Source organism: Antedon mediterranea, chromosome 6, assembly GCF_964355755.1.
Source record: "Antedon mediterranea chromosome 6, ecAntMedi1.1, whole genome shotgun sequence".
Lineage (NCBI taxonomy): Eukaryota > Metazoa > Echinodermata > Crinoidea > Comatulida > Antedonidae > Antedon > Antedon mediterranea.
In genome coordinates this window covers 20,791,538-20,812,656 of record NC_092675.1, presented here as the reverse complement: position 1 = coordinate 20,812,656, position 21,119 = coordinate 20,791,538, and the positions used below count along the sequence as shown (strand labels likewise).

General features: G+C 33.2%; 1 protein-coding gene across 1 annotated transcript in view; it reads left to right on the top strand.

Annotated features, from left to right (window-relative positions):
• LOC140052170 (extracellular matrix organizing protein FRAS1-like) overlaps positions 1-15,208 on the top strand; it is an 81,884-nt gene extending 66,676 nt beyond the window's left edge. Inside the window, exons 42-63 of the mRNA XM_072097605.1 lie at positions 289-630; positions 1,241-1,391; positions 1,855-2,081; positions 2,385-2,480; positions 2,844-3,009; positions 3,588-3,668; positions 3,792-3,961; positions 4,433-4,556; positions 4,697-4,908; positions 5,297-5,444; positions 5,788-6,150; positions 7,789-7,989; positions 8,295-8,482; positions 8,922-9,005; positions 9,599-10,515; positions 10,812-10,939; positions 11,313-11,473; positions 11,886-11,998; positions 12,244-12,410; positions 12,701-12,906; positions 13,213-13,359; positions 13,534-15,208. Coding sequence (XP_071953706.1) covers positions 289-630; positions 1,241-1,391; positions 1,855-2,081; positions 2,385-2,480; positions 2,844-3,009; positions 3,588-3,668; positions 3,792-3,961; positions 4,433-4,556; positions 4,697-4,908; positions 5,297-5,444; positions 5,788-6,150; positions 7,789-7,989; positions 8,295-8,482; positions 8,922-9,005; positions 9,599-10,515; positions 10,812-10,939; positions 11,313-11,473; positions 11,886-11,998; positions 12,244-12,410; positions 12,701-12,906; positions 13,213-13,359; positions 13,534-14,070 — 4,929 coding nt within the window. The 3' untranslated portion in view covers positions 14,071-15,208. The remainder of the gene's footprint in view (positions 1-288; positions 631-1,240; positions 1,392-1,854; positions 2,082-2,384; positions 2,481-2,843; positions 3,010-3,587; positions 3,669-3,791; positions 3,962-4,432; positions 4,557-4,696; positions 4,909-5,296; positions 5,445-5,787; positions 6,151-7,788; positions 7,990-8,294; positions 8,483-8,921; positions 9,006-9,598; positions 10,516-10,811; positions 10,940-11,312; positions 11,474-11,885; positions 11,999-12,243; positions 12,411-12,700; positions 12,907-13,212; positions 13,360-13,533) is intronic.
• The last annotated feature ends 5,911 nt before the right edge of the window (positions 15,209-21,119 follow it).

The window sequence follows — 21,119 nt, the reverse complement described above, 5'->3', positions numbered from 1 at the left end:
TAGACCCTCTACATGACAACAAGATTACCAGTGCAGAGAGACGATTCTCTACTTTTTTTGAATAGTGTATCAAGTTTATGTCCCATCCGAAGGGTGAGGCAAAGCATATTCCTAAAGGATACAAGCAATATGGCAAAGACAGGTCTCAAACCCATAGGTTACTAACATCATTTTCTTTTTCATCAACCATTGACCTAAGACTTTCTTTTATGTGTATTTACTTTTTTATTTGTTTTGTGCATGATGTTTTTAATCTTGTTTCAACTAAATATCTTTTCCTTTTTACAGCCAACTGATATAACATTTACCGTTAGACAAATCCCACAAAACGGTGCAATACAGTTTACGCAAGATGAACAGAGTTATTCAGCCGTTACCGTCTTCTCCATGGATGACATCTACGAGAGCCGTATCAGTTACATCCATGATGGCTCAAACACGCTGACTGATAGTTTTTCATTCACAATTACTGATGGCACAAACCAATTGTTCCTGGTAGAAGTAGCTGGAAATCTGGAATCTACGGATATTGCGCAAGTGTTTGATATAAGTGTGGCTCCTGTTGATGATAACACACCACGTCTTACCCGAAATGTTGGTCTTTCATTCCTCCAGTACATTGATGACAAGGTAAATATATCCTTAAAACTCACTCACTTCTGCCCTTCTGATGAACTCCAGTGATAGAGTTCTATTACTTTATTATTCACATGTCTGTGTTTCTTCAGTTGTGTATCCTGAACAAACCCAAAAAATAATTATAGTAAAGTTGCATGTATTTCAAGCATGTATCCAGTATACAGAGGAGAAAAAATCTTGATCGTCATTATGTAATTAAAAAACTCCAACTGGAATATCACTCAATGTGTGGATAGAGGTTTAGGAGAGGGAGCTAGTCAAAATTAAGAATCAGAAAGGTTTTAGAAATAATGGTTGCAGTTGTGGAGTATGGAAGGGTATTCCAGTCTCTGGCCTAATGATCTAGGCTATAGTTAGGCCTAATATATACCATCACTTTTACTGCTAGTCTCTTGTTTGAAAATGGTAATTCAGTATTGGTTAGGTATTTCAAAACATTAAGATTAACACTATTATAAGGTGAGTGTTTTGAATTGTTAAAGAATTAAGAGAAGAGAATTCCTTTAAGAACGAAAAATGACATGAGATAAATACATTCAATTGATATGTAGCAACAGAAACATAATCACATGCACTAATATTATCATTTATAAATTTGTAGGCAGTTGGACTGATAACAGATACAAACCTGCAGGCTATGGACAATGACACACCAGACAAGCAGCTGGTGTACACAATAACAACACAGCCAGCACATGGCTACTTGTTGTCAAGTGCACATGGAGATATTCGTATTGCCACATTCACTCAAGGTAGGCATTTTAGTTCCTAATCAACCACCACATGGCTACCTATAACCTTATTGAAACATAGGTAGGCCAATACACTAACACATATTCACTTATATTTGCCCGTATATACACTAGTGTAATTGTCAGTAAAACAACTGAAAGAAAAGAATGGGAGTGTTTATGCCAGTCCCAAAGTATGGTCGATGTCTTCGTCGCTAACTAGAGTTCAAGCGAATGCACTGCAGTTAGCTCCAGTTGAGTGTCGGTCTTCTCAGGACTTGAACGCTTTCTAGCCTAGTAAGCTATAGAGACTGTGATGCCTGACTGAAAGTTAATGACTAAACTGACAATAATACATGTGTCTAACTATCAATAGGTAATTCTGGTTGAAGTGCAGAAGATCCTAAACACCTAGATTATAGATTTATTAAAATTGACTATGTATGTTAAAATGTTTATTAAGTCATTGTATCTTTATTAACAGAGGATATTGCAAATGGTTTAATCAAATATGTTTTGTCATCTGGTGTCACGGATGTGAGTAGCGACAGTTTCATCTTTGACCTGGCTGATAGTATGCCGAATATTGTGACCGGTAATGTGTTCCGTATTCAGTGGCCGATTTTACAGTTTGAACATGAGCAGTATAATGTCTCCGAGAAGGTCACTACTATTGATTTGAAGGTCAAACGGTCAGGCAATCTTAACCAGGTATGCATTTACTTTTTTATTTATTTATTTTTTTCAATTTACAGTTAAGTGTCTTCACAGAAAAATGTGTTTATTGCGGCCTACATGAAAAACTATGACTCTGTTCTAGTGGTGTTTTCCATACATTTTTGTTAATATTGTTTTATATTTTATATGTATCTCCATTTCTGTATGTCTGATGTTGGGCTAAATTTCTGTAGTACTTATTTACTGTACATTCCATAATACTTAGAGAAGACCAACCTGCTGTAAGATGAATTAATGAAATTAGTATAAAAAATATATTTGTTTTGTTTAATTTAGTATGCTGTTGTGCTGTGTGGTACTAAACAGGCCACAGCAACTTCTCTATTGGGAGCTGGACCTGGTAAAAATGATTACAGGGAATATGCCAGTCAGGTAAGACACTAAAGCACTGTCTACACTATCAAACTTTGTGATGAAAATGTGCCCATATATGACATGATGATGTCACTAGCATATTTGGGATTATCATTACCATATTTGGGGATATCACACTTTTTTTGTCAAACTAGTTTGATAGTGTAGATGTTAAAGAGCATTTATAATACTTATGTAAATGTCTAATTTCAAGCAATTTTAAATACTGTACAGATGGTACAATAGCGAATGTACCGAAATTTGCCCTTACAGAAATTTATATATAGATTTTTATTTGATGTTCACCCAGCATTTGTGCATTTCCAGAACAAACATTATTGATACAAGTACAATTTTTATTTTAAAATTGTAATTTTGCAGATTCAGTTTGAGGAGCGTGAAACAACCAAGACATGTAGTATTACGATCGTAGATGACTTGGTATATGAAGGACCAGAGAGTTTTATTGTTGAGCTAAAGATGCCAGATTATTCACTGCTAGGCCCACGATCACATGCTGTGGTTGTTATTGATGATTCTGATGATAGTAAGTTTTAAATTTAAAGTTATTTTGCACACAGTAAAGTAAAACATTTTCATAAAGTAATCTCCTATAATATTATGTATAGTATATATGTACTGTTTCAAATATCATATAGCTATTGTTTTTTCTTTTCTTATTTTCGAATTTAACTTTATGGAAATATTTAGACTTTACTAATTTATTTTTAATTTAATTATGGAAAAATAGAGTTAACCATTGTCAAGTTAACAACCATCTATTAACTTCCTGGATTATTCCAAACAAATTCATTGCAAAACTGTGTATTACATAACAGTATGTTAATCAAATAAAATATTTATGAGAAGAATGTTTACTAATATTGGAATGGACAGTTTTGACCTTTGTTGACTCGCAATGAGCTACAGAGGACAGAGATCGATGGAGGAGGATTGTCCAAAAATCAGCAGTGGTGCCTCAACTATCAGGGGTTAGGAGACTGAACTGAACTGTTTACTATCAAAAGTCATAATATTTAATATTCTCAACAATTAACAAGTTAGTTCTTCAATTGTTCTACTGCAAGTACCTATTATCTATTATTGTAATTTATATAATTTCAGAACCAAGTATTGAATTTGAAGCCACTGAGTATCGCATTAATGAGGATGTTGGTTTCTTCTCAGCACCAGTTATCAGGAAAGGTAAATTGAATTAATTGTATTTATTTGGGATTTAACAAAACGAACATTTAAAAAAATATAATAATTTGAATCCTTATGTTTATGTTGTTGTTTATTGTTGCCATTGTTGTTTATTGTTGCCAGGTGATAATTCAGCAACAGTTACTGCTGTTTGTTTGAGTGTGCCAAAGACAGCTAGAGGTAGCTCACTGATTGGTTTAGAAACAGGCTCAGACTATATCACAAGAGGCGTGGGTCTTCATGACATGGTTGTCTTCCCACAAGGTGTCAGTAAAGCATCATGTGATGTTCAGGTAAATAATAATAATTAATAATATCCTGGGTTTATAAACTTCAAAGTGCTGGACATATTATTACCCCGATCATTTCTGGATCAAACACATATGGAAAGATACTCCTATTAAAATGCTAGTAGTCAGCGCCAAGGTGTGCCTTGACCTTATACCAGGTACCCATTTGTACACCTGGGTGGAGAGAGGCAAATGTACAGTGTCTAAAATAAGGATACAAGCAATGCAACGAGCATTGGATTCAAACCCACGATCTTAGTCCAACGTTCAACACACTGCGCCACTGCCAAGTTTTAGAACGATTTTGGAAACTTTTTGTGTTGGAAGTAAAATTCTTTTCACTTATCGTATGTTAATTTTGTGTGTGAATTGATTACTATTAGATTAGTCTATTGCACGACAATGATATTATTGCAACATACTGTACATTTGTTTTTATTGAACACAACTTAACAATAAATGTTAATTGTATAGATTGTTGATGATTCTGTTTATGAGGAAGAGGAGGAATTTGAGCTTGTTCTTACTGAACCATCTCTGATGACACAAATTGGAAAGCAAGCTAAAACAACAATTGTCATACAAGGACCAAATGATGGTAATTATCATATTTTACTTAAAAGGAGTTTGTATAAACATATTCGTTCAATCTAGCCTCATTTGTCCACGACTTGTGAAGACTCTCAACAGATATGTTTATTATTTCTTTATTTAAATATTTACTGTTTTTTATTTCAGTATCCACGATTACATTTAGTTCCAATAAATATGTATTCAATGAGAATTCCGGTACAGTGCAATTAGAAGTTGTACGACACGGATCAGACCTGTCCCACATATCTATTGTGTGGTGTGCTACTAGGATGTCTGACCCACCTTCAGCTAGGCCTGGTGAAGATTATGTTCCAAGCTCAAGTCAGATTACCTTTCAGCCACAACAAACTGTTGAGGTAAGGAGGTGATCAATTCAATTTTTTTTTTATTTTCGCATTGAAATCAAGAAATTGATACAGACAACCTTTGTGTCCATTATACATTTTTTAAATTTATTGTTGCCAACAACAACATACGTTCACAAAAGTTTAATGAAATCAGTTTTGTGAGACATTATCTGCAGTTTATATTATTCTAAAACACCCCTACCAAAAATGGAGCAGGCCAAGAACACAAAATATGCATGGAGAAAATTTCTCAATGATACAAACATTTCCCAACTATGAAATGAAAAGAGAACATAATCAATAACCAAAATTATTTTGAAAATATTATGTTTAAACAAAACAAATAAAATAGTATACATACTAAATGAATTTTTATTTCATTTCATTTTGTCTTTAGACTTGTTTGATAACTTTGATGGATGATTCAGCCAGTCCTCAAGTTGAAGGCAATGAAACATTCATTGTTCACCTGGCGTCAGCCTCAGGATCTATCATATCAGTGCCATCAGAGACAACTGTTGTCATTACTGACACTGAAAATGACAGTAAGTAGCTATAAATACTGATGTACTGTTACAAAAATTATACATTATGTAATTTTTATTTATAGTTTATGCAGTAGGTAATTTACATAAAGGATTTGATAACTAATTTGCATAAGATCTAATAAATTTAGTAACATAGTAATTTGCATAAATTGAACTCATGTAAATCAGGCAATTTGTCATCTACAGAAATGCAAGGACAGCAAACTGTCTACAATATATATAATTTATGTAAATCCAAATCATATATTCAGCTAGAATGATGGATTTTTTATTTTAATTTTTAATAACTAAACTAAATTGGTCTTTCATTTTAAATATTTTGTTATTATTTTACTCTTAGTTCCAACAATGCAGTTCATGATGTCAAAGCTTACAGTTGAGGAAAAATCTGGAATTGCTCATGTGCCAATCATTCGATCAGGTGACCTATCATACGAGTCGTCCGTAATCTGCTTCACACGTCAGCGTTCAGCCCAGGTCATGATGGATTTTGAGGAAAGGCGTAACATAGATGATTCAAGAATTGTGTTTATGCCAGGAGAGAAAGTTAAAAACTGTAGCATTGACATCGTCGAGGATGGAACTTACGAGGCAGATGAAGTGTTTCAAGTGAAGTTGACGGCAGCATTAGGCAATGAGTTTTGTAATGCGAAAATTGGCAAAACAAAAGTTTCTACGATTACTATCAGTGATAAAGAAGATGGTATGTACTAATATACTACAGTTTTGTATTAACAATTGACATACAAATGCTGGTGACATAATATACCCAATAATACACACAGGTGATAGGCGAATTCCAGGTTGGTTGAGGTTTGAGGCACCTGAGATGATCATCTTTATATATTTTTACGTAAGGGCAAAATTCGGTAAATCGCGCGTTATTTCTAGAATGTTTACTCGATGGTATATAAAGTTGGTTCGTACTTTCGGTACTGATTTTAACCACCTGATGTAACCCTGTTTACTAATTAAATTGAGTTCGATAATTAGTTATTGACAATTAAAACGAATTTAGGTTCAACGATTTGCCCCAAATAGGGGTGTTTTCCGATCGTGGTATACACTGTCTAATGGATGTCCATCTTGAAAAATACCCGCCACAAAAATGCGAGGAGGCTTCGCATTTTCCTATCTCCTCCTACGATAATTGTTTTTAATAGCTGAAAACCGGTTGAACAGCTCGAGTACAGTATCATAATGTTGAAGACAGGCCGATTTTCTTAAAAAAAATACTATTTTGATAGATTTAATATACGTTTATACAAATGTATTGATTTGCGATGAATGGAACATTCCAATCTCTGTGTCGTTCCACAAGTGTCTATTCCCTCAGGCGTCGTAAAGGAAAGTACTGTATACTCATAACAGAAATTCGATCCATTTTTTTTTTCAATCTGTGCTGCAGAGGTTGGATATAATTTTTTTTAAACGGATAATGAGCTAGCGTTTTCAGTCGCCGTAATTTAATATTTATTACCGATTAAATCGAATTTATGATTTGCCCCGAATAGAGGTGGTTTTCACAAATTGTTTAACATTATATATAAACATACGTCGTAGTGTATCGTTACATGTACTGTACTATTTCAATCGACTACGACGGTGATAGTTTCAACAAAGTATTACATCGCAATGTTTTACTGTGTTTAGTGGTATATTATTTGTAAAACATGTTAATTAATATTTCGTTACAAAATAAAGAATATATTTAAAAAATGTTCCTCTTTGCACCTATCCTCTTCCCCATCCTCCAACCATAATGTTACATACAAAACACAAATTAAGTTTGTTTAAATTTGACTTAAACAATTGGTCTCATTTTGTGACAAGTTTCTCTTTCGGAAGTAATTCCTAGTGTGCTAATTTTAGTTGAGTACATAAATCACAGTGTCTATTTAATCGTTCCTGTAAACGACATATATTATTGTCCTGCATTATTGTACATTTGAAATCGCCAGTTTTTTAACGCTGAAATTACTGTGTATTCGAGAACCATCTGTGGGCACGACCTAGATGGTACGCTCGCTTCGCTCTAGTTTTTACAATTTTCAATGTCATGGCTCACCCTTATTTCAAAATCTGCCACTGGCAGGTTAACTATTTCTTTCTTAAACTTAATGAGATTCTTTCAATAATTTAATGTATACAGTTTTAAATATTGAAGTTGAAATTATCAAAATTGTGCAATGCAGGAAAAAGGTAAATTGTGGAAATTCAATACATTAAACCTAGCATTTACATTTAAAATTTAAATTAATTTTAAGATTGAATTGCCTCATTTAGGTTTAAAAACATATTAATATATGTTGCATTTTGTTTTTTAAATCTCGTATTTTAGCTCCAACTGTCCAATTCAAAAGAATGGCATACAGCGTACGTGAGCCTATAAACAGCGATGAAGTTTCATTCGTGACTATAACAGTTGTTCGTACAGGAGATCAAACTGGCTCATCACGTGTACGGTGTAGCACTCGGGATGGTTCAGCTCAGTCAGGACTAGACTACAATGCTTACTCTAAACTTCTTCATTTTAAACCAGGTATGTACAGTATTAATTGATAGTAAAATAAAATGGGAACCTCACCCAGCATAATCATTGGTCATATTAACAGTCTAAGGTATTCTGGTTTAAGATCCTCTGTTTTAGGTATGCAGTACAATATTTTTAGTCTCGCTTTTGCATAATCTGACATGTGCAGTTATGGTTTGAGGGTAAATGCTGGGCTACCCTATCCCAGTGTTCTGTATTTAATTAAAATCCTGTATTCCACTCCAAAAGACTTTGTTTATGTGAACATACCTATGAACCACTCTTAATACAAACGGTTCTATTTTTCTTTGTAGGTGTTAGTTCAATTGATCTCCAAGTAGAAGTTTTACACAATGAAGACATTGAATGGCATGAAACGTTCAGCATCATCCTAGGCCCAGAGGACCCAGTCAATGCACTGCTAGGACTTGTCACCACTGCTACTGTGACCATCATAGATGATGAGGCTGCTGGCAGTACCATACTGCCTGCTGCACCTGTTGTAAGTAACAAGATCAAGACATAGTCCTACCAGGGACTCTTCCCTGGTCCTACATACTTCAAGTATTGAAATACTGTTCATGTCATCATGGAAAGGATTCAATAGTCATTTTATATTTCATCATTAAGAAATAATTATATGCATACCAATGAAATGGCTATGATTTTTGTCGCCTGTTTCTTAACTGTTCAGTCATTCAAAATACTCAATTGATTCCTAACCTAACCTGATATATGGTATCTTCCCTACATTTATGTGGTTTTACTTCAACTGTACTTAGTTTCTTTTTATTTTAAGTTTCAACCAATCCTCTCAGTATCTTTTCTTCTATTTCAATTGTATATTTTTTGTAAATGTTGTTTTATATGGTCGAATCTTTTCATGTGTTCCTTTGTTCTCCAAAGGAGTGAACTAATACAATATTATTATTTTACTGTAGGTTGTGTCTTTAATGGACTATGGTAATGTTGCAGAAGGAATTGAAAAGAACCCATCTGCAGGATATCCCATAATATGTGTTACGGTAGGTAACATTAATTATGTTAAACTGAAATCTCTTTATTTATTGTATTTAGGCCTATTACCCTATGCAATTTAATATGCATTCAGTGTATAAATTTGTTGCACTTTTGTCTTTATGGCTTTACAATAACTTTAAGGCAAAGTAAGTACTCTTTCTTGGGGATTAATAATTATTCTCACTGTTTGCATATTCATTGTGATTGTTCACATTGCTTTTATTGTAATGTACTCGGTTGTTTTTTTTCAAGCATGATAAAATAGGTGTTGGTTGCTTACATGGTCTTCATAGGAATTCTATAATAATAACTTACATAGTTTTTCATTTCAAACCAAATTTTTTTTTACATTCTAGCATGTACCAGTTTTGTTGCTATAAAAGTAGTATAAGTTTCCTGTTGGGTAAAATATGAAATCTCAAAGTTTCATATTTTTTTATTTTTATCTATATGTATTTTTACATGCTGCTAAAACTATTACATTTTGTTTGGTATATAATGAATATAGATAATGAGTATAGATATCTGAATGTTTTGGAAATATTTGTTTATATTTAAATTGTAATTACAATTTATATTTACTTTGTTTTGTGTACAGTCTTGCGATCCTCATTACCCAGAATACACTCTGACTCAAAGCATGTGCAAGAATTCAAACATCAACATTTCAAACATCGCATACCATTGGGAGGTTGCCATGCCAACAGACGTGGACGGTTCAAGACCACCTTTTGAGCGTATCGTAGATCATACACCATTCACCAGCCCGAATACCAAGGTATTGGATAGTGTATACTTCAGTCGAAGGTTCCACGTCCGGTGTGTAGCTCAACCGTACGATAAAAATGGTAGGGCCGGAGTTCCTCTTCGCAGTGGTATTGTAGAAATAAGTGGAGAGAATAGCGTGTGCCATACACCAGTGACATCTGGTGATGTGCGTGGATTCAAAGCGCAGTCGTTTATAGCTGATTTGAAATATGTTGAACCTGAAGACGTGGATCACCCCAACTCGATACACATCCACATTGATATTCCGCATGAGGATGGAATGCTTCCACTACTCTCAACGATTCCAATTCATAACATCCGGCTGCTTCTAACAGAACCAGTGTACCGCAGTCAGCACATCTGCTCCAACATGTTAAATAGCATGGCAGCTGGACTACAAGACTATAGTTTCCTTGGACCGCTCGATTATAAAATGTTAAAATACGGACCAGGCTACGACTTCCCTTACCAATTTGATCCCAACATTCGAGAGGAGAAGACAATAAACCTATACCGGCATCTGAACTTGAAAAGTTGCACATGGAGTTTTGATGCATATTATCACATGACAGAACTTGTGGACTTGTGTGGGGGCGCTGTTACAACCGATTTCCAAGTGCGGGATATGGATAAAAGTTATTTGACTGTGACAGTACCAATGTATGTGTCTTACATATACGTCATGGCACCAACTGGCTGGGCCTCTCTTGACCATAAAACAGAAATGGAGTTCTCCTTCTTTTACAGGTAATTTTGATTTTATTATTTTTCACAAATACCAGAGGTGGGTTAAGGATATTGAGAAATTGGGTGGTGAATGGGAGTATAGAGTTCTTCATAAATATTTTCTAAAAAGCCCCTTTTTTTACCTTCAAAGGTAGTTGTCACCCCTCATCCCTCATAAATTAAAAAAAGTTTTCATATTTGATCTGTTGTTATGCTAAACTAAAGAGTATAATTGGCTCTCCCAATACAGGAAAACCACAAACTCTCCTACAACGAGACTTCTTGAAATAATTTGTTATCTTTTTTATCTTTTATAGTTCAATTCTGTGGCGTACAGGTCTGGAAACTGATAGTGTTATAACAGGAAGACTACAAATTATCAGAATTCGAATTGGAGACAAAGGAAACTTAGTAATAGATTTTAAAACAACACCAAAATTCAGAGGTAATATTGTGTAGCATATCTAAAAAATCAATTATAATTGAGCTGATTGTATTTTAAACCAATCGGCTTAAAAGAATTAAACCATACCAGTACCATACAGTTTTAGTGTCTGTTCACCCTTAGTTATTAACCCAAGTAAGTTAGAGATCTACCTGCCAGAGATAGAGATAATTGGCCCATGAAACCAACTTAACCTGGTAAATGGCAAAGCATGATCTGGCCTTTAAAGAATAGTTGACTGATGAGAGGTTAGAAATGAGTAAGCTGTCTAAAAGTGTCTTTTGAAATAAAGCAGGTTACAAACAGTTAAATCCATGTATTTTATTTTTGTTACATTCATTTGGAATTAAGTTATCATTTATTTTATCTTCAGGTCAGTTTGTAATGAACCACCACACCTTGCCAGAATACAAATCACGCGTTCTGTCACCACTAGCTGTTGGTATGAAGTTTGAGCTTGAATTGCTTTGGAGTGAGAACACGTTTGATGCACCTGAACAACTTTGGAGTGCCACTAGTTCTTTTAATCTCAAGGTAAAATAATTGTAATTTAATATCCATACTATATATACAGTATTACATATTTTTTGGTTTACAAAACTGATTAAAAGGAAATGTATGTTTTAACAGCTATGGGAACATTTGGTTGTGTACTATAATATCCTAAGAAACTCTATCCTGTTTTCTACAATAGTACACACAATCGTATTTGGGTTTTTTTAAACGTTTTTGAAGTAAATTTTTGGGAGAGTTCTCTGCCCTTTGTTTCTAGTATATAGATACGTTTGATGAAAATTACCCAAACCAACAGCAGTGTTGGTAGTCTATGAACAATGGTGCTGGTAGTCAATGAGTGAACTTTCTACCTGTATAGACTGTAGGAATCTCATGAAATAGACAATGTAATGCAAAATTAAGTAACTTGAGCACTCTGTTTTGTTATTAGGATTTCTCTGGTGATTATATCATTGAGTTGATGCCATGTACTGTGACACCAACACAATCTTATAAATCTGAAGACAATTCTCCTTTAATTTGTACAGCGCATCAACCAGAAAAGTAAGTAATATTTGAAAGCATTATATTACGCCTTATTATTAAATTTAAAAAAGAATACCTTATTATTATTATTTGTTTTTCCTTCTTTCATATAACATGATCATCTTCCTGATGCATACATATTATAAGTTTACATTAATATTGTTATGCAATTGATGTTGTACAAGTTTTTTCTCTGTATGTTGGCAATCAAGAAAATAATCACACTGTACTTACCAAAGCACTTTATTTATTTTTTGTACCAGATTTGTAGTACCCATAGCATTCCAGCAGACAAATAGACCAGTTCCAGTTGTATATTCCCTCAATACTGAATTCCATTTGATGAATAATGAGAAAGTATTCCTGATGGATCCTAATCAGGATTTGATGTCCCTACAGGAGATGGACTACCAAGGATCATTTTCTAAAGGTACAATCAGAATGTTAAAAGTGTGTTCCTGCCATTTCAAAGATTGCCGTGCATTATTGCCTCCTATTTTCACGATGGGAGTACTATTGCACGCTACGCTTTTTGTAAACATACCAAAATTTGTGCAACACTCTAGGCTCAAGAATGATGCATAATGGAAAACCAGCCTGTAATGTGCCCTGTCTGTAGCTGCTCTACCCCGCTGCCAAATGGATCTGCTTATGATATTAAACAGACATTAATTACAGCAAATGTTTTAAATTTATCAATATTTTTGCCATGTTTTTCAGGTCAAACAATATTTGGACGTGTTTTATGGAATCCAGATCAAAACCTTGACACTGCATATAGATTACAGATTGAGAAGCTATTCTTATGCACTGGTAAAGATGGATATGTACCCAACTATGATCCTACAGGCGAGGTATATCACAATGGACCACAATTTGGTTGTATGCAAGAATCTCCTAACCTTATGAATCGCTTCTTAGTACTGGTAAGTTTTAATAGTCAAAAACACAATATTTTCCACAAGTGGTACAGAAGAGTTCTATCAATATCAATATATTGATTGATATTGATATAAAAGAGGTCTGAAGTGAGAGTTACTCTGGCTTGATTATCAATATTATCAAATCGGAACGTACCTATATCAGTATTTGATAAATACACAACACAAGTTTCCATAGAGACAATAGACATACAAAACAAACAATTAATCATGGTGGATGCACATTATCTAGCCTCACGTGGTAAATGGTTATCATTTTTTATTCTTATAAATTTATTTTTTATTTTATAGGACCGTGGTGATCCTGATGCTACAGTATCAAATTTCCAAGATATACCATTTTTAGCTGAATTTGCTGAATATAACAAAGATTATACCCTTGTGAATCAAATGCCAGGAGTGGATGGATTCACAATGGTTGTTGATCCTCTCTATAGGGTAAGTTTCAGTTTACACAACATTGGTTGCAAAATCATAGAACCATATAAGGTATTTCTCCTGGTTTAATGTAATTAGATCTATACAATGCTTTCTACGAAATTGTCTCTAAACACTGGTTGTAAATTAATATGATTTCAATTGTGATAAACTGATATGATTGTCTTTTCTTAGGTAATGTCTGGCCATCAGTGGTACATGCAAGTTATTTATACAATAGGTCCCTCAGATGATGCGCCACGTTTCCGTCGCTCTGTCATGTCATCAATCAACAAACGAGGCACAAATGGTGTTGCCGGAACCACATCGCAAGATGGAACCAACATGCGAGGATTTTCACTCAATATTGACCAATTAGAAACGCCGTATCATAGTACTAATATAATCGCAGCCATCTTTATAGCAATAGCTGTGTTGTTCATCATCTCTATGGTCATTGTCGGTTTTTTAATTCGCAGGAAGCGTCGCCGCCAGTTGCTAGACCAGAAAGTAGAAACAAAAGTAACAAATAGAGATATTGCAGGAACTGATAAATCAGATAATAAAATTGAATTTGAAATGAACATCAGTAAAAATGTTAGAGTTAGTAGTTTGAACTTAGATAAGCCAGACAACAGAGCGACAGCCGCAACAAGAATTAAAAAAGTGAACTTAGAAGCACATCTAGATAGAATATCACAAGCATCAGACGAGGGCGGTACCGAGGTTTAAATCTACTGACACAATAGCATTGCCAGAATATTTTTTTTAATTTATCCAATTTTAACTTAATGTAATAAAAATTTCAGGAAATAATGTGAATATGTGATAATGTGAATAAAATCAATTATTTAATATTAGTATAATCTGGTAATGTACAAGTAAATATTCATAAAGCCCTGTCTACATTATTTTATATATAATTTTATGTGACAACAAATGTGGTGTGCCCATATATGGACATGATGACATCATATCATTAACATATTTAGGCACATCACACTTTTTTTGTAAAACTAGTTTAATAGTGTAGACAGACCTTTATAAATACACTTTAACAATAATAACATGGTGGTTCAAGAATGCCAATTCTACCTCGCTTGTTAGTTAACATTTGTCATTACAATATAAGTATCATTACAATATAAGTATCATAACATAATGACTAAAGTTCTAATGACTCCCATACAGATGTCTGGTGCTTAAACAGTTTTCAGAATGGAACAAGAGAGGTTTTTCTCTTCAATCCAGTTTAATTTTTTAGTAGTTTTTATTGATTGTAAAGCATTTTAAAATCTACTTTTTTAACGTTTTAAAATGTATAGGTTTTAAATATGTAAATGAAATGACTTACGATAATACAGTAGCACATATTTCTATTAAAAAAAAAACTATAAAAAATTTAAATATGATATGAACTTAAATAGATAGTGTAAAAGATTTTAAAATTATATCACACTTTACATTGAATTACCACCGGTAGTTGTGTTTAACTGTATTATGTTTATTCTGAAAAACAATTATTTTATAAGTCAAGTTTTAAATATTAATACTATGCGATTCAGGTTTAACTGAATTTTAATTTATGGCTATAGATATAGTTTTTTTATATAAAAAATTGTTTAAAAAAATATAAATATAGTCTGTGTGAATTGTCATATCATAGTTGATAAAAACAATGCTAGTGTTGGGAATATAGGCAGGTAAAGGTAGACCTTTGTAGATAGTTTCTGTAAATATAGCTTTTATATTTTAGTCAATTATTACAGTTAAAGCTCCTGTAATTTTAGCAAAGTTATTTATTATACTGTTAATATACTGTTAATAGGTTAATGATATTGAATAGTTTAAATGGTAAGTGAACGAATTTCAGAAGAACAGCTCGTATCCTTGGCAAGACACTTTACTTGCGTTTTTCTCTTTCTAGCTCTGATTAGGTCAAAATTGCACTCACTATGGTCTTGAATTGTGTGGCCATACGTGTCCGATCCAAAATTTTCATTGAGAGCCTGCTTATATAAGAATGAACTATTATTTTCACCACATATCTAAAAGAAGATATAGCACTGCATACAGTTCTTTTGAAAAATAATAAATAAAACATTTTTCTTTTCAAATAAGATTTGAAACCAAGAAAACTCAAAACAAATTAGTAATTTCACATGGCAAATGGCTTATTTACAAACATAATAATGTTTTTATATTTATTGTAAAATGTTTATGTTATGTTCAAATCTTTGTTTCAAAATTGAATACATAAAAGATTAAAAAAATTGAATTCTTTTAAAAGTTGAATTGAGATTGTGTTTATACATTGTATATTTAACCAGTTAGTATTATTTTTTTCAATTTAAAATGGGACCAGAATCATTTATATTTTCTACATTGTGGTTTCCGGTAGTCAATCAACATAATCTAAATCTCAGTGTACTACTTTTTATTATTTATACATTATGTTTTTTATTTTGCCAGTTGAGTGATTTTGGTATACCGAACAAAGTTATTTCTTTTATATTTATATGTTTTGTTGCCACTCTGGTGATGGCTGAACAACAGATTACTGTTGTTGAAGTATATGCCTGGTCATTGGTAAAAATTTGGGTCATTTGTCTCTCTAGAAAAAAAGGTAAAGCAATTTTTTACAAAACCATCCAAAATATGACCTTTTTCAAAATCATAATGAATATGGTGACACTTTGCGTAAAAAATAAAAATGTCGAAACTTGGTCACTCTTTCGACTTGTTTTTCACAAAATCAACAAAAAAATTACAATTTTTTAATTCAATTAATATGCACTAATAGTGCTATATGGGCATAGAATCATCATATGGTGCTATAGAACCACTTTGTATCCAAAAACAAAAATGTCGAAATTCGGTCATATTCCAACAGAATCCCTGTACTATAATAGTAAAGGGATTTTTCACAAAATCACCCAAAATATGACCTTTTTTAAATTAAATTAATATGCACTAATAGTGCTATATGTGCATGTATATTACCACAGAATCATCAAATGGTGCCGTAGAACCACTTTGTACAAAAAAATAAAATTGTCAAAATTCGGTCATTTTCCGGGAAAATCCCTGTACTATAGTACAGGGATTTTTTTTTAAATAACCCAATATATGACCTTTTTTAAATTACATCAGTATGCACTAATAGTACTATATGTGCATGTATATTGCCATAGAACCATCATTTGGTGCCATAGAACCACTTTCTATCAAAAAATGTCGAAATTCGGTCATCCCTGTACAGGGAGTACAGGGATTTTTCACAAAATCACCCAAAATATGACCTTTTTTAAATTCAATAAGTAGGCACTAATAGTGCTATATGGGCATAGAATCATCATATGGTGCCATACTAGAACCACTTTGTATCCAAAAACAAAAATGTCGAAATTTGGTCATATTCCAACAATGCAATAGTAACCATTTATGTCAAAAAAATAAAAGGGTCGAAAATCGGCAATTTTCGAAAATTTTCTTGTACTATAGTATAGGGATTTTTCAGAAAAATTGCCAATTTTCGACCTTTTTATTTTTCAATAAAACTGGTTACTATAGCACAATTAACATGCGCAGAACCCATTAGTCACCTCTGCGCATGTTTATTATGCAATATAGTAACCATTTATGTCAAATATGGTTACTGTAGCACAATTGACTTGCGCAGAACCCATTATTCATCTCTGCGCATGTTTATTATGCAATAGTAACCATTTATGTCAAAAAATAAAAGGGTCGAAAATCGGCAATTTTTCGAAAATTTCATTCATTATTTTTTCTATAAATATATAGGCCTATCAATAGAAGCTAAATGTAATATAGGTAAGAGGACAAAATATAATTATTGCGCAACGTAATAAAATGACTTAGGCAAAAATATTTTGAATATAGTGTGACTTAGGCAGTTTTACAAATGAAAATTGCCTAAGTCACACTGCTGACTTTACTTGGGCAGAAACACAAAAAACGATCTGAGCATGTGCAAATGTATATAAAAGCACTCAGATAATGTAGAGAGGGCAGTATAATGATATAAGCAGTGAGTTAGGCAGAAAAACAAACAAATACAAATTATGACTTAGGCACTTTTGTTATGAGGCTGTCGACGTTACCCTCATTAACAAAAGTGCCTCAAATATTTATTCATTATTTTTTCTATAAATGCTATAGTACAGGGATTTTCAAAAAATTGCCAAATTTCGACCTTTTTATTTTTCGATAAAACTGGTTACTATAGCACAATTAACATGCGCAGAACCCATTAGTCGACTCTGCTCATGTTTATTATGCAATAGTAACCATTTACGTCAAAAAATAAAAGGGTTGAAAATCGGCAATTTTTCGAAAATTTCCCTGTACTATAATACAGGGATTTGTCAAAAAATGGCCAATTTTCGACGTTTTTATTTTTCGATAAAACTGGTTACTATAGCACAATTAACATGCGCAGAACCCATTAGTCGCCTCTGCGCATGTTTATTATGCAATGGTAACCATTTATGTCAAATATGGTTATGATAGCACAATTGACTTGCGCAGAACCCATTATTCGCATGTTTATTATGCAATATAGTAACCATTTATGTCAAATATGGTTATGATAGCACAATTGACATGCGCAGAACCCATTAATCGCCTCTGCGCATGTTTATTATGCAATAGTAACCATTTATGTCAAAAAATAAAAGGGTCGAAAATCGGCAATTTTCTAAAATTTCTTTGTACTATAGTATAGGGATTTTTCAAAAAAATTGCCAATTTTCAACCTTTTTATTTTTCGATAAAACTGGTTACTATAGCACAATTAACATGCGCAGAACCCATTAGTCGCCTCTGCGCATGTTTATTATGCTATAGTAACCATTTATGTCAAAATTGGTTACTGTAGCACAATTGACTTGCGCAGAACCCATTAGTCGCCTCTGTGCATGTTTATTATGCAATATAGTAACCATTTATGTTAAATATGGTTATGATAGCACAATTGACTTGCGCAGAACCCATTAGTCGCCTCTGCGCATGTTTATTATGCAATAGTAACCATTTATGTAAAAAAATAAAAGGGTCGGAAATCGGCAATTTTTCGAAAATTTTCCTGTACTATAGTACAGGGATTTTTCAAAAAAATTGCCAATTTTCGACCTTTTTATTTTTCGATAAAACTGGTTATGATAGCACAATTGACATGCGCAGAACCCATTATTCGTCTCTGCGCATGTTTATTATGCAATAGTAACTATTTATGTCAAAAAATAAAAGGGTCGAAAATCGGCAATTTTCGAAAATTTCCTTGTACTATAGTACAGGGTTTTTTTTTTTTTAAATTGCCAATTTTCGACCTTTTTATTTTTCGATAAAACTGGTTACTATAGCACAATTAACATGCGCAGAACCCATTAGTCGCCTCTGCGCATGTTTATTATGCTATAGTAACCATTTATGTCAAAATTGGTTACTGTAGCACAATTGACTTGCGCAGAACCCATTAGTCGCCTCTGCGCATGTTTATTATGCAATATAGTAACCATTTATGTTAAATATGGTTATGATAGCTCAATTGACTTGCGCAGAACCCATTAGACGCCTCTGAGCATGTTTATTATGCAATAGTAACCATTTATGTAAAAAAATAAAAGGGTCGGAAATCGGCAATTTTTCGAAAATTTTCCTGTACTATAGGGATTTTTCAAAAAAATTGCCAATTTTCGACCTTTTTATTTTTCGATAAAACTGGTTACTATAGCACAATTAACATGCGCAGAACCCATTATTCGTCTCTGCGCATGTTTATTATGCTATATAGTAACCATTTATGTTAAATATGGTTATGATAGCACAATTGACTTGCGCAGAACCCATTAGTCGCCTCTGCGCATGTTTATTATGCAATAGTAACCATTTATGTCAAAAAATAAAAGGGTCGAAAATCGGCAATTTTCGATAATTTCCTTGTACTATAGTACAGGTTTTTTTTTTTTTAAATTGCCAATTTTCGACCTTTTTATTTTTCGATAAAACTGGTTACTATAGCACAATTAACATGCGCAGAACCCATTAGTCGCCTCTGCGCATGTTTATTATGCTATAGTAACCATTTATGTCAAAATTGGTTACTGTAGCACAATTGACTTGCGCAGAACCCATTAGTAGCCTCTGCGCATGTTTATTATGCAATATAGTAACCATTTATGTTAAATATGGTTATGATAGCACAATTGACTTGCGCAGAACCCATTAGACGCCTCTGCGGAAATCGGCAATTTTTCGAAAATTTTCCTGTACTATAGTACAGGGATTTTTCAAAAAAATTGCCAATTTTCGACCTTTTTATTTTTCGATAAAACTGGTTATGATAGCACAATTGACATGCGCAGAACCCATTATTTGTCTCTGCGCATGTTTATTATGCAATAGTAACTATTTATGTCAAAAAATAAAAGGGTCGAAAATCGGCAATTTTCGAAAATTTCCTTGTACTATAGTACAGGGTTTTTTTTTTTTAAATTGCCAATTTTCGACCTTTTTATTTTTCGATAAAACTGGTTACTATAGCACAATTAACATGCGCAGAACCCATTAGTCGCCTCTGCGCATGTTTATTATGCTATAGTAACCATTTATGTCAAAATTGGTTACTGTAGCACAATTGACTTGCGCAGAACCCATTAGTCGCCTCTGCGCATGTTTATTATGCAATATAGTAACCATTTATGTTAAATATGGTTATGATAGCACAATTGACTTGCGCAGAACCCATTAGACGCCTCTGCGCATGTTTATTATGCAATAGTAACCATTTATGTAAAAAAATAAAAGGGTCGGAAATCGGCAATTTTTCGAAAATTTTCGAACAGGGATTTTTCAAAAAAATTGCCAATTTTCGACCTTTTTATTTTTCGATAAAACTGGTTACTATAGCACAATTAACATGCGCAGAACCCATTATTCGTCTCTGCGCATGTTTATTATGCTATATAGTAACCATTTATGTTAAATATGGTTATGATAGCCCAATTGACTGGCGCAGAACCCATTAGTCGCCTCTGCGCATGTTTATTATGCAATAGTAACCATTTATGTCAAAAATTAAAAGGGTCGAAAATCGGCAATTTTCGAAAATTTTCTTGTACTATAGTATAGGGATTTTTCAGAAAAATTGCCAATTTTCGACCTTTTTATTTTTCGATAAAACTGGTTCCTATAGCACAATTAACATGCGCATAACCCATTAGTCGCCTCTGCGCATGTTTATTATGCTATAGTAACCATTTATGTCAAAATTGGTTACTGTAGCACAATTGACTTGCGCAAAACCCATTATTCATCTCTGCGCATGTTTATTATGCAATATAGTAACCATTTATGTTAAATATGGTTATGATAGCACAATTGACTTGCGCAGAACCCATTAGTCGCCTCTGCGCATGTTTATTATGCAATAGTAACCATTTATGTAAAAAAATAAAAGGGTCGGAAATCGGCAATTTTTCGAAAATTTTCCTGTACTATAGTACAGGGATTTTTCAAAAAAATTGCCAATTTTCGACCTTCTTATTTTTCGATAAAACTGGTTATGATAGCACAATTGACATGCGCAGAACCCATTAGTCGCCTCTGCGCATGTTTATTATGCTATAGTAACCATTTATGTCAAAATTGGTTACTGTAGCACAATTGACTTGCGCAGAACCCATTAGTCGCCTCTGCGCATGTTTATTATGCAATATAGTAACCATTTATGTTAAATATGGTTATGATAGCACAAT